Source organism: Daphnia magna, linkage group LG5, assembly GCF_020631705.1.
Source record: "Daphnia magna isolate NIES linkage group LG5, ASM2063170v1.1, whole genome shotgun sequence".
Taxonomy (NCBI): Eukaryota; Metazoa; Arthropoda; class Branchiopoda; order Diplostraca; family Daphniidae; genus Daphnia; species Daphnia magna.
Genome location: NC_059186.1, coordinates 9,003,536 through 9,017,165, shown reverse-complemented (window position 1 = coordinate 9,017,165; position 13,630 = coordinate 9,003,536). Strand labels below are relative to the sequence as shown.

The following is a 13,630-nucleotide window of genomic DNA, read 5'->3' as shown; positions in this document are numbered from 1 at the left end:
TCCAATTTTCACTTGTATTTTTTTTTTTCGCGCATGAAAGTTATCCGACTAGACGCCGTCCAAATATGTATATATCATACGGGGGAGAGGGGATATAAGAAGGGAGGGAGGGGGGAATAAGATGCAATTCATTTCAAATGAGGAGGCGGGAAATACGAAAAAGGCTGAGCTAGAGACCAGAGCATTTAGGAGATGCAGGCAACTAAAGAATTCAAAAGAAATATATCATAATTAATTTTAAAAGAGTAGAGAAAGCAAAGCTCAAAATCGATGTACCTCTGGATTGTTAGGAGGAGATACAGCACACAACTTAACCATCGCACACGTGACGCGCTAACATTTTTCGCGGGAGCAGGGTAGGGGAGTTTATCACGCTCTTTCGTTACAAAGTCGATGGAACTATTTAAACTAGCACTTTTCTTTAGAAAAAAAAAAGGAGTATTCAAATGCGAAATGAGTTGTGGGGAAGGGTGGCCAAGGGGTAGCGAAATAGAATCTTTTTCTTTCTCTCTTTTCAATGTGATCTACATGTAGGAAACAAAAAAGCCATTGCGATAATTTTAGCGTCGGCTACGCTAATTATTCTTCTTATTATTTTTTAAAATCAAAGCTTAATTTTATGGCATGATTAATTATTATGATTCCGAATTATTATTGTTCCGTTTGATAATTTCCGTTTTCCCACCGTGGAGGGCCCAGGAAGACGGCCAGGGTTTAGTAGTTTCGACCCACTATTATTGAATCACGCAGCCCCGGTCGTGATTGCTCAAATCAGCGTTGTGTACTTCCCTTTGAATCAGATCATCTTCTTCGATCCTGTACGTCGGAAAAAGGGACGAGCAAACAAATTGATAAAAACCAAATTTTCACGTCAAATATTTGAACGAGCGAAGCCAAACACTTACGCCTTCTCTTGACTGTCCAAGTGGTGGACGAGCTCGTCACGCTTGTTGACGATGGCCACCAATTCTTCGAGCAGCAGTTTTTCGCGCAGCTTCTGCGCTTCCGTCTTCTGCCAATCTGTTGTGCGTAACGGACACGGGCAGGTCAGAACACAAAAGAAAGCGATCACAATATTTTGTTGCACGTTATCAATGGGAAACGGAGAACATTCAGACGACACGTAGCCTTCCCTCGTTCCAATTTGAATAATAATCAACTTATTATTCGCTTATTATTTCTATCTCCATACATACGAAAAATATATTTTTAAAAAAGAATGACAAGAAAGACGAAATGGAAAGAAGGGGGACTCAAAGAGGGAAAAAAAAATGGAATCGTGCTCTTCGTTCCACGAGGCTGGAACGTTACGCCACCAGGTTCTTTCTCTCTCGCTCTCTCGGAGAGCTGTGGGAGCTACGGAGAAACTTATAATCGGCTTACCAGCTTAGCCAACAATGCACTCAAGGCACAGAGCTCTCTCTCTCTCTTTCTGTCTGTCTCTCTTCAAAAAGTCAATGGCTTCCAAAAGAACAAAAAATACACACACACACACACACACACAAATAATAATATTTCAACTACACTAAAGCATCAGAGTGACACAAAGAACCTTTGGAACATGTTACTGGCTGCATATGTGGCCTCTAAATAAAAAAAAGAAAAAAAAGAAGAGAGAGAACTCAGGGAACTAGACGAGCCTGAGAATCGAGGCACAGCCGGATGGATTGGAACGGATGGCCCAGCTAAACGCCATCCCCTATAACGGTGGATGGCCTCCGTACATATTTAGTTACTAATGCAAAGTCATCTGGTAATATTTCCCTTCGTGGCGAGCCTCCTAAACACTAGCTGAGGGTTCAAAAACAAACGCGTACCTCCATCCAGCAGATGTCACATAATAATTTTAAGGATTTTTTGTTTTCAAGTTTTCCTCCTGGATTCAAGATGGTGTACAAGGGTAACACAAGCAACACATCCTCTACATGGATCGGCTATTCTTTATATTCTCTTCTTAGCCCAATCATCTGATGATTGGGCGGGGGGGTTAAGACAAGAAAGCCGAGAGAGAACTGCACAAACTACTAAAAACTTCTTCTCCAATCCGATTGTCGTTCTCTAATGGGGGGGAGGAGGAGGATCGACTATTTTCTCCTACTTCTCAAATTACGCGTGAGCGCTAGAGAGGTACGCTTACATCCAAGGTGGATAGTCGATCGTCTTTTTTTTTTTTAAGTACACCTTCCGCTCTTTCCATCCCAATTAGCCGTTGGATTTCCTCTCCCCCCCTAGTGGCCCAACTTCCATCTGCGTCAATCCGTTCGAATGACCGTCAAACAGATTCAAAAAAATCCACAATCCCTCTCTGCCAAAAGTGTTCCACTTTCGTTTCAAATGGATTACCCACTGTTTAAAAAAAAGGGAGGCAAAATCGAATGGGGGGGTCAACACACACACACACACACACAAAAAAGCAGACGAAACAATCCAATTGATCTCATTCAATCAAATGGCGTTGCTTTTTATTTGTTTATTTTGCTATTTTTCCTGCTGTTTACTTTGGTCTAATAAAAATATATTTTTTTTAAAAACCCCCTCCTCCATCCCTTTAAACTTTTCAACGGATCTGATTGGTCAGGGGGGCGTGATCAAAGGCGGGACACGCAGACGGAGGAACGGTCCGGGAACGATGACACCTGCCTCAGGAAGAAAGGAGGGGGAGAAAGAGAGCAAGATGAAAAGCGAAAAGTAAAGAAATGGGAGACAGACGAGAGAGAAATACTAAAAGAACGACACACAGCCATGCCAGCAAAGTGTATAGCTTCGCGTTTAACTTGAAGAGAGAGAGAGGGGGGGAGAAAAAAATAAATAAATAAAAAGGAATAAAAAAAAGAAAAGAAAAGAAAACTGACTCTTCAAAAAAAAATAAGGGAAAATCGATACGAGAAAACGCTCGGAGGAGCAAGACGACGAGGCAAAGAGACCAAGATGAAGACATAATAATGACCTCCTCCTATTTCTCTCTCTCCCCCCATCCCTTCCCCCGCCCCTCTCTCGTTGCAACCAACGTCCCGAAAGAGATAATCGGCTTAAAAGACACGGAGGCTGCACCGTGCAGATATCACGCACATTGCCAGCAACATTGAAATGCACTGCAACTCTCTCTCTCTCTCTCTCTCCGCTAGTCACATCACCTCCCCTTTCCCACTGGCCCTGTCCGAAAAGTCTCTTCCAATCGCCCTCTCCAATCAAATTATTAAATTTTGAAAAAAATAAAATATAATAAATTGTCACAACAAGTCAGCAAATAGTTAAACTTAACGTTACCTTCAATCGATAAAATATCACGCAGCTCTTGGTCGAGTAGGACAAATCTCCGTTCCAGGTCGTCCTCCTTCTCACTGGAAACGAGAAAGATAACATCAATCAGACAGCCGTTTACATATGTCATCAAACATGCAATCACTACTACAGTCCGCCCCCCTCTTTTTTTACTCAACAATAGGGAAAGAGAGAGAGAGAGAGAGAGAGCGTAGAGAGGGGAGGCACACACGAAATTTCGGGTTTTCATATGTTCTGAATCAAAGTCTGCGTGTGTGTGTGTGGGATGGGAAAACGCAACATTGGGTGAGTCTCTCCCGGGACGAAGAGCGCACATACAATCGGACAGGGGGAACGGAAGAGCGAGGAAGTAGTACTCTCCATTAGCGGGGCAAGAAATTCAATCATCCCTTTGCGACCGGATTAGAGGCAGCAAGCGACGTCGGCGTCGCATTCAGAACGGCACCGTAAAAAAAAAAAAAAAATAAATAAATAGAAAAAGAGGGGCTGGATAGGGAGCCCAATCACGCGTGAGTTTCACTTTCATATCTCGTTCCAACCCGCTTTTTTTTTTGTGTGTGTTGTTGTTATATCTCCCCCTCTTCGCTGGGCTAGATGCTCTTCTTCATTCATGAGACCGCAAATGAATTGGGGAGTAGGGTCCACCTTATCTCCCAAAGGGAGAACGGGAGAGAGAGAAATGGAAGGGGGGTAAATGATTTTCATACGCTCGGTACACACGTAAATGGAATCGTAACTGATACCATAACAAAATCAGTAGTTTCCTCTCTCTCGAATCTATCCCCCTCCCTCCACAAAAACTGTTGAATGCTATTCGATCAATTCGTAATGAAATGAGTCTTTTGAGGTTCCGCCGGGCGAGGTGATGAAGGGGAGCAAAGAGAAGGGATGCGCATGGACGACAATGGCGACATGGAAAATGACAAACTTACAGAATGTTGAGTTGCATTTGTCGGCGAATGAGAGCGTTCTTTTTGTTCACCAATGTAAACCATTGCTGCATGAGCTGTTCTTCGGTCTCGTTGCGGTTTCCCACACCGACACCAGGGCCGCCACCGCCACGGCTGGGCTCCATCAGCTTGCGTAGTTTACGCTCCAAAATGGCCGCCTGCTGGTCAATCTTCAACTGCTCCTTTTCGAGCGTCTCCAGTTCGTTGGCTATGTAATTGCTCGTGTCACGTCTAGCGCCTTCGGCGGCCGCACTGGCGTTGCCGATATACACCGGCGTTTTTTCACGATCTGGTGTCTTTGCTATGAAACGTCAACGAGGAAATCACATTAGAATTTTGTCGAAATAACAATCTTTAAGAGGGAAGAATTTACATTTGCGATTGGAAGCCTCTTGAGCCTTGTCTACCATTCCTTTGAGGTGTTGCAAGCGGCTGCCACCGCTACTGAGGAACTTTTGAATTGATTCCGTCGGGCTGGGACTCGGACTGTGGCTGTGACTACGGCTGCTGGAACTCTTCCGGCTCACGCCGTTATTCACCGATTCCGTGACGGGTGTCGATGCGGGTGTCGACAGACCTTGACGAGCTTCAGCAATCAACTTGCGAGCTCGTTCTCTCAACTGCTGCTGACGTTCGTCCTCTTCCTGCAGCAACCATGAAAATTAATAATTCATCAAATTTAATTCTTGGGTGATTGGATCTTTTCTAGGGTTTACCTGGGAACCTTGTTTCGATAACGATTTCACCGACGAAGAAGCAGCTGCTTCTATTTTGGTTTGTTCCAGTAGTTTGCGAGCTCTCTCCTTCAAATCATCTGTTTTCGAGTCTCGTGGATTCGATTTGATCACCTCGAGTTCTTCTTCGGCCGTTCCGGCGATGACCAATAAAGAAGGGACTTGACTATCACGTCGGATCTTTTCCGCCGACTCTTCTCTCGGACTAGGGCGTCGTTCCGGGCTTTCATTCGCCACTTTGGTTGGTGTTTCGTCTTCATCGTCAGAGCCGAACGGGTCCGTCAGTTGCTGACGAGTCATCAACGGAGGACCGTTCCTTACCTAAACCAAGGCCAATTAGCTCAACCGACTCACGTCATGTATGGGATAGGTAAAAAAAAAATATACCTGACTGGGTCGGACTGGAGATTCTACAGGGCTAGAAGGCGATTTCTCTTTCGTAGGCGATAACACTTTGCCAAATTTGATTAACTCTGACGTGAGGGATTTCGCCTTGTCTTTGACCATCTGTACGGCTGCGGCGGCAGTGGCCGTTCCGGAAGCGATCATGACATTTTCGTCCATGGGACTAATCCGTTCACGACGGAAGATAACTCCACTTCCGCTTCCGCTGCTCTGCCTTCGTCTCCTTCCGGCCTCTTCTTTCAGTTCTTGACTAATAATCTCCCGTGTGATTTCGCTCCTTTCCAACTGGTTATCCGAAGGGTTTTGAAAGGTGGACGTGTAGGAAGAATCCTCGGTACCACCTGCAAGCTGAGCAACCGACATCTCCTGACCAGTAAAATGGGCCCGCAACTGATGCAGATACGTCATGACGGCCAATTTGTCAGGCACATTTAATAAAACCTGAAATAATTATACGTTGTTACACATCCACTTTGTAACTACGTCAAACAGAGTCGATTAATCGATACCATATCGGCAGGTTCTATTACTCGAGGAATGCCCAGTTTCTCAGCCGTTTCGAAAGCTAACTTGCAGTTGCCTCGAGTATCTTGAGAGCTCAATGACTCGAAATCTCTACATAAAACAATTAATCTATCTAAACAACGTTACGAAGCGTCCAACAACTAAACTTACATCAAATCTGGACGGAAACGATGCAAAATGGCACAGAAGGCCAATCCATTCCGCCAGGAAGTTGTCATATTTGTTATTCTTACTCCACTATAGCCTTGCGTGACTTCTTGACACCACTCGAGCAGATCTTTGCTAGGGTTTACTGCCACTGAGGTAGACTGAGCAACAACTGGTGTTTGAATTTCGATCGGTTGATCTTTGACTGCCATATCTGTCACTTGATGATTCAATGTCAAACGTTCTTCCTCTGGTTGATCAACCGTAGGACAGACGGGAGCAGGTTCAGCATGGGTATTCAGGTCCAATGTTGTAGGTCTAGGCTTCGAACTTTCTTGGATTATCGGAGTTGAGTCTGAAACTTCTTTCTCGGCCATCTGTTCGCTGATTTCATTTGTTTTTGGGACGACTGGCGGATCTACCTTTTCCGCTGTTACCGCCTGATAGCCTTCTTCAGTTTCCATAAGAAATTGACTGATTTGTGAAGTAAGGTCCAATAATTCTGAGTTGGGTTCGATACCTTAACGACGTGAAAATAAAACATAAGGTATGAATGAATAGGTGAGAAGCTCGCTTCATACAACTTACAATCTTCTTCTTCGAAATCTTCTAAAGGAGCGATGTCTCCTGTTGTGTTGACTGACATTAAACTTGCTAAGCTTTGCATGTCCTCATCCCTTCATTAGGATAAATAATGAGGTAAAACGATTTGGGAAGACTTAGATTAGCAGCACTTACGTGGCTTTTCCTTCTCTAACGAAAACGCAAGAAACGGTCAAGTTGAGAGATGCTGAAACGATCTTTTTCGACGAGATTGTCATCTTCAGCTTTACTGGCTGTTGACTTGGTACCATACTAGCATACAATTTCATATTTAAGCAAGCACTGGCTAGTTGGCGGCGCTTTCCTGTACTAGAAATCTAACCAAAAGTAGGGTCATTATTTTTTTTAATCATTAATTTTAAGATTTGTACTTTTAGAAACATGAATTCTTACATCTTCAACAAAAAAGGTCCACATTTTATCTTCAAAATCATGGGATCTTGGGTCTCCAAACAGTGTAATAGAGGCTTCTTTGTTTTCTGGAACAGTCCATACCACCAAACCTTTCATTGGGTTTTTCATGGTAGGATCCCATTTTCTAGGTTCTGTGGAAAGTCTGCGATTACGACGGGTCCATGTCACTGACAGCATATTTGGTTGCCTACATTTGAATGGAGGTAAGTGAAATCATAGAATGAGTAACAATAACAGTTTCTAACAAAAAGAAATATTACCCACCATTTGGAAGTTGTTTCCACCACCAGTTCATTGTAGGAGACAGTGAACTGAAATTTGGCTGCTCTCTTGTTTACACGCTGAAGACGCTTCCACACAGATCCCATTTTCTATATGGTGCAAAATATGAAAACATTAAAAAGTAAAAAAGACTTCTGGGCAATTGAATTTCAAAAGCTATATGATATATGGTAAATTAAAACGGGAAAATCAGGAAATAACAATTTAATCCTTACTAATCAAAATTCGCCAAAACAAGCATTCGATAGTTAGCTAATCGGTACGGAATCGCAACGTTATTGTGACGGTAAAGCTCCAAATAACAGACATCTTGCAACTTCAACAAATTTTCAAGTTTAAAAGGAATTACAAATATTTTACCTACTATTTTTAAACAAAAGGAGGGGCTATTCAAGGACGCCCATGAATGATATCAGTTCAGTAACTTAGTGATTACGCTTCTATCCCCTTCCGTATCATTCCATAGCAGACAACAATTGTTCTTTATACACGCCGCGCCGATCAAAACACTGTGTTTTTTGTCGCGTTGACGAGCGCACAGCGCGCATTCCCGCTTTTCCGCTTCCCGCTTCCCGCATATTAAAGATTTAAAGAGAGGAATCAAATGTTTTGAGTTTTCCACATAGTTTAAGTTTTACTTGTCCGAACATAAACTAAAAATGCATTTTAAGTTCAAGTCGCTGTTTTTTACTATTTTTTTTTATATTTCTAGATACCATAATTTTTCTTAACTAAAATAAATTGATAGAATAAGCTTGAGCCAGCAATTGCCTTCTTGTATATTATGCGGCCAGGTAAACATGACAGAAGATGATTCGTCTTTTTTATTGCGCAAGCTTCTACCAGTTTCGTCTTTCGTCATCGTCAATCCTGTACTAGATCATGACTCACGATTTCACAAAAACAGGCATCAGCGGGATTTAAAGTTGGTCTACAATAGACGGTGGCAACTTTCGAACTGTTCTTTCTAGCAGACTAAAAAGCAAGTTTTTCCCCCCATTTTATCGACAAATTGTAAGTGTATGACGTAAATATATTTACAACTGCAGCCAGGCAGGATAGACTTCATCCGATGAGATTGTGTGCAACACGTTATCTTCTTGTTCGGCTTTTATCTTTTTAGTGTAATACGGCCTTTCTCGAAATTTTCTCTGAACACCTTATTATTCACTGAGAAACTTAAGAGCAAGAAAATATGGCCGCCACGTCCATCCAAAATCCGGTAAGAATAAATTATACTTAACATTCATATTTCGGAACTATAAAATTATTTCCTGTTTTTGCCAGCAAATGCCTCTTTTAACACCCATCCCTGGTGGTTTCATGCATGGGAAAATTATACGCATCAGAGGCTCACTTAGTCCTTCAGCCCAGCGGTAAATTTCTAATATTTATTAAGGTCTTGCATGAGTCACCATATTCTAGCATTAGTATCTTAGAAGTAGTTAGTATCTTTATTAGTATTAGTATCTTATTAGTTCTTAGAAGCTTAAAAGGCCTAAGTTTCAAAAGTGCAGTTAAACACATTATTATCAGGTTTCTATTGTGAAGTAGGTGCTCCAAACATGTTATGGTTATCCAGTACAAGCTTTCTTTCATGCTGTTATAAAAAAAAGGGTTTAGAATAGATTTTCTACTTATGTATAACCAATTTTCAGTTGTAGAGACAGTTCACGAATAGTTCTTGTATCAACAAAGCTTCAATAGCTTTGTAAAAGGGGAGTATACCTATGTTTCAAACAATATTTTTCCTTTTTCTGTAATCAGCTTTGCGATAAACCTTCAATGTGGACCTAATACCAACCCGCGAGATGATTTGGCCTTACATTTGAATGCTCGGATCCATGAGCGCGCTGTTGTTAGGAATTCCCTGATCAATGGGCATTGGGGGGAAGAAGAGCGCCATGGTTCCGTCTTTCCCTTTGTACCCGGACAAGGATTTGAAATATTATTGCTAGCAGAAGTCAATAACTACAAAGTAAGTTTGATACCAATATGTTATTAAAGTAAAAATTATTAATAAAAATTATTATTTTAAAGGTTGCCATAAATGGCCAACACTTTACCGATTTTCGCTCCAGATGTCCAATGGAACGTGTCTCTTATTTATCAGCCGATGGCGAAATCTTGATAAATACGATCAACTTTGAGGGTGGCACCCATGGAGTCCCAGGCATGCAGGCCCCAATGCCTGTTCCAATGCCTGTGCCCATGCCTGTGCCCATGCCTATGCCGGGAATGCCTCAACACGGTCATCAACCTTATCCTTCTTCTGGAATGCCCCAGCAACCATATCCTGCCCGTGGAATGTATCCAACGCAACCAGGAATGGGTTATCCAACGCAACCTGGAATGCACTATCCAACACAGCATGGAATGCACCATCCAACACAGCATGGAATGCACCCAGCTCCAGGAATGCACGGGGCCCATTATGGCCATTTGTCACCAAAATCAGCCGTAAGTAAAAAAATAAATAAATAAATATCCTTCGTTTTTACAATTTCTTTAACGTAAAATTTTTTTTTCCAATGTTTCAAAATTGTATTCTAAGTTTATCGGATAGTCCCATTCGGTTTCCAAGACTATAGCAACACATTTTGGTGTAGGTTGGTTTCGTGTTTGTGTTTTTTTTTTCTTTGTATGGTCGTGTTTTGCCAAGTCCGTGTGAAAGTTTGGTTTTTACCACAACGGTGCCCATGGACTTCCTAAATCCTAAGTGATATGTTGCTCTTTGAAACGTACTAAAAATCTTCGGCTTCGCAGCCCTATTATGATCCCTACGCGCCCAATCCTGATCCATATGCCCCTTATCCAAACCCATCTGTTCCCGCCGGCAATGCCGGATCTGGTACAGGATTGACCGGTTTGATAAATAAGGCTTCGACGGCTGTTGCTGGCCTTGGATTGGCATCTGGCGTCACCGGAATATTGGGATCTCTTACCGGAGGAGGAGTAAGCTTAAATGAACCCAGGCTCAGAACCTGCATGACGACTTCGCCCAAATTTCTATTTGCGTTTTCTTTTTCGCTTTACTTGTTTATTTGTTTTTATCTTTTTGTTCCTCTTCCCCTAATCATCGGATCATTCGTCTGGCTTGTCTTTTCCTCTTTTTACTAGCCAAAACAGCTTCTGTCTTTTTCCTCATCTTCTTGTGACAGGTGTGACGGCACACCACATTGTTTTCTTGTTTTTTGTTGTCCAGCATCGCAGCGGTGGTTATCCTGCTGCTGGCTATCCCGGTCAGTCGGGATTCATGAATCCCGCAGGAGGAAGTGGAGGGGGCGGCCTTCTTGGGGGCCTTGGCACCGCCATGGGGGCGGCTGCTTTGGGAACTGCTTTGCTCAATCCCGTAAGCAACTTAGCATTGTGAGGTGTTTCCGTGGAGTAAACACGTAAAATGAGAAAAGAGTATTGATTTTTAAGAAATGCCTTTTAGTAATATTTAACGGCTTTCAAGATTTTGTTTTTCAAATGAAGCTTAGCGTCTTTTTTGTTTTATTTGTTCTTGTTTCGTTTTCTAGAAAAAAGCCGCCAAGAAACAAGCTAAAGCACAGAAGAAAGCGTTGAAATACGGAATTCCTCTTGCCGCAGTCGGAGTTGGAGCCTATGGTCTTCATCACGGAATGAAACATCACGGGTATCATGGCCGCAGCAGCAGCAGTTCCAGCAGCTCTAGTGAATAAAAAGAAATCCGTATTTTCGTTTGAAACGTATAGGATGCCATATACGTTTTCAGTGTGTGAAGCTCTTTTTTAATGGTTGTTTTTCCCTTTTAGATGCTTAGGCTAGAATAGGCTACAACTATAGTTCTTTGGTGGTTTGTTCTCCGCCCCACTTTTTTTTTTCTTTTTCTTTCTTAAAAGCAGTGTATGAACCGAAACTTGCGGCCTTGGAAAGCTTTGTTATTGAAAAGTATTATTGATAGACAAAACAACGTGAAAATAGCTTACTGTACAGTAATCTACGTGAAAACACGCCAACGATACGTCCTTAAATGGCCTATTTCCCCTAAGAATGATTTCGCTGCTCGCGTAAACACACATTTTTTATAATTACCTCCTACACAGCCGACTTGGCATTTAAACCGTATCGAAAGGTTACTTATCAATTAAAAGGTTAAATACACTTTGGTGTTCATACTGAAGTGGAACTTATCCACGGGTAATTTATTTTAAAAAGCTGGGGCTCTATTCTTCTTAGTGGGCCCCACGTTGATCGGGTCGATTTTTTGCTGATTGCGCGGGTCATTTTATTTTTCAGGGCGGGTCGGGCGGGGTACGAGTTGTCTTCTTTTTGCTTCGTATCTCGTCTGTTTTGATCAGATTGTCTAATCGGGTTGGGTAACTTGATCACATGCATAAATTGCTAATACGAACATATTCGATTTTCATTAGGCCAATACGGTTCTTCTGTAATGTAGCTACCACTTAGGAGATTGGTATTGGTTCTTATGGGGTGAAACCAACCCCTGGCCCTGTACTCCACCTGCAGGGAAAATGCCCCCGATCAGAGATTTTTCGTGTCGCTCCCGATCATAGCCGATCGGAGCCGAGCCCCAAATTTTTCTTACTTTTCCGTAATTTCTTTTCCACAGTTTCCAGCATGACTATTGACTACATGAGTTTCTCTACATTTTACTCCAAGAAGGGGCTTCATTTACACGTCCTGTTCCCTGAGAGGAAAAAAGCGTCGTCTGCTAGTCCATTTTCTGACAGAATGTTTGACGTCGTAAACTGACACGTCGGTAAAAGCTGAGACGTAAGCAACTCGTCCCGCACATAGACTAGGGGGTTTCGTACGTAGTTTCTGGCTCATAAAAAAAGAGCAAGAGAATGGGACTGTGCAAATGTCCTAAACGAAAAGTAACGAATCAGTTTTGTTTTGAACATCGGGTCAATGTCTGTGAATCATGTATGGTTTCAAATCATCCAAAGGTATAATATTTATCTGATAGCATATAAGAAGATTCCTGTTCTGATAATAATGGATTCATTGCAACTGTTAGTGTATTGTTCAGTCATACTGCCAATGGCTAAAAGATAGCGATTACAGCCCACTCTGTATGCTGTGTTCGATAGATCTATCACAAGAAGACTGCATCAGACTGATATGCTACCGTAAGTTTAAAAAAAAGTGGAAAAATAATTTGTTCATCCACCAAGAAAAGGCTAATATTGAATTTGTTCACACAGATGTGTTTCATGTGAAATGCTTGGATGCCTACTGTAGACAGTACCCAATTAACACAGCGCCAGCAGGATACATGTGTCCTTCTCCTTGTCTAAGTCCCATTTTCCCAGCCTCAAATCTTGTTTCTCCAGTTGCTGATGTATTAAGGTCTGTTCTTGCAAATCGACCATGGGCCAGAGAAGGATTGGGTTTACCTCTGTTGCCATATGACAATGCAATTGATTCAAATCCTCCTGAAATCCACCAAGTGAAAGTTGCAGCAGTTCAGAAAGAAGGAACCAATTACAGTATAGTTAATGTAGAGGGAGAAGCATCCAACACAATTCACAGGAATGAACCTGGTTAGAAATCTATTATTCCAGTATGACATACCTCATCCTAATAGTACTGCGTTTATTTTTCAAGTTGTCCACTCCAAACGTCCAATCGGTTTGCTTACTGACTCGGATCGTGACGAAAGTATTAACAAATATAAACGTCGACCGCCGTGGGAGTCTTTTAAACGAATGCTGAGGTAGCTTTTTTTTAAATTTAGTTTTTCTAAGTTAGATACCAATTTGCTATAACTGTCGCGAAATGCTTTAAATGTGTTTTTTCCCCTAGCAACCTATTGGACCCCCACTCCAGAAATCGCCAACGGGGACGATTTCGCCGACGTTACGCCTTGATATTGGTTATGGCCGTCTTTGCACTTTTGTTATTTTTTGCTATTGGCTCAAGAATATTTAATGGCCCACAGGATCTAGAGCCCCTAGACGCACCCTTTAATCATAGAATTGCCTCGAACTAACGGATAAAAAAAAATCGACTTTCTTTTTTTAAACATATATTTCCGACCTTAAACTAAGTTAGCCTAAAGCACACAGTTATGCTAATTATCTATCTCTTTCTGGCTTATATAATTACAAAAACGTGTAAGTGTATATATTACATTCGAATGAGGAAAAGATGCATTAATCCGGTATGTGACAAATGAGAACAACACAACATTCCACTGATTCTCGAGAATATCACCTGCATCTGAAGTATCTGGAAGAACGCAGACCACTAATTAGGTAAAATTAACTTGGTTAGTTTCGATGCCTACGTAATATT

General features: G+C 42.0%; 2 protein-coding genes across 6 annotated transcripts; one reads left to right on the top strand and one right to left on the bottom strand.

Annotated features, from left to right (window-relative positions):
- On the bottom strand, nt 1–7,858 carry LOC116922785 (EH domain-binding protein 1). 4 transcript variants are annotated; one of them, XR_006647051.1, is made up of 15 exons: nt 7,703–7,858; nt 7,325–7,431; nt 7,040–7,247; nt 6,782–6,963; nt 6,632–6,720; nt 6,047–6,563; nt 5,881–5,986; nt 5,354–5,812; nt 4,949–5,287; nt 4,606–4,876; nt 4,215–4,533; nt 3,268–3,341; nt 906–1,020; nt 277–816; nt 1–202 (listed from the first exon to the last, which is right to left on the bottom strand). XR_006647051.1 is itself a non-coding variant. In XM_032929203.2 (14 exons), the coding sequence occupies exons 2-14, from the start codon at nt 7,426–7,428 to the stop codon at nt 735–737; spliced, it is 2,865 nt and encodes a 954-aa protein (XP_032785094.2). In that variant the 5' UTR covers nt 7,429–7,431; nt 7,703–7,858; the 3' UTR covers nt 1–734. The 4 variants fall into 4 exon arrangements, 3 of the variants coding, with proteins under 3 accessions (XP_032785094.2, XP_032785095.2, XP_032785096.2); XM_032929203.2 differs by having other exon boundaries at nt 1–816; XM_032929204.2 differs by having other exon boundaries at nt 1–816; nt 7,707–7,858.
- A 135-nt stretch (nt 7,859–7,993) lies between these two features.
- LOC116923051 (galectin-9) lies at nt 7,994–13,482 on the top strand. Of its 2 annotated transcripts, XM_032929592.2 has the most exons (12): nt 7,994–8,564; nt 8,630–8,718; nt 9,110–9,320; nt 9,383–9,802; nt 10,109–10,297; nt 10,548–10,694; nt 10,867–10,941; nt 12,175–12,279; nt 12,351–12,462; nt 12,538–12,876; nt 12,941–13,049; nt 13,139–13,482. In XM_032929592.2, the coding sequence occupies exons 1-12, from the start codon at nt 8,538–8,540 to the stop codon at nt 13,323–13,325; spliced, it is 2,010 nt and encodes a 669-aa protein (XP_032785483.2). In that variant the 5' UTR covers nt 7,994–8,537; the 3' UTR covers nt 13,326–13,482. The 2 variants fall into 2 exon arrangements, with proteins under 2 accessions (XP_032785483.2, XP_045030302.1); XM_045174367.1 differs by lacking the exons at nt 12,175–12,279; nt 12,351–12,462; nt 12,538–12,876; nt 12,941–13,049; nt 13,139–13,482 and having other exon boundaries at nt 8,013–8,356; nt 8,466–8,564; nt 10,867–11,489.
- The last annotated feature ends 148 nt before the right edge of the window (nt 13,483–13,630 follow it).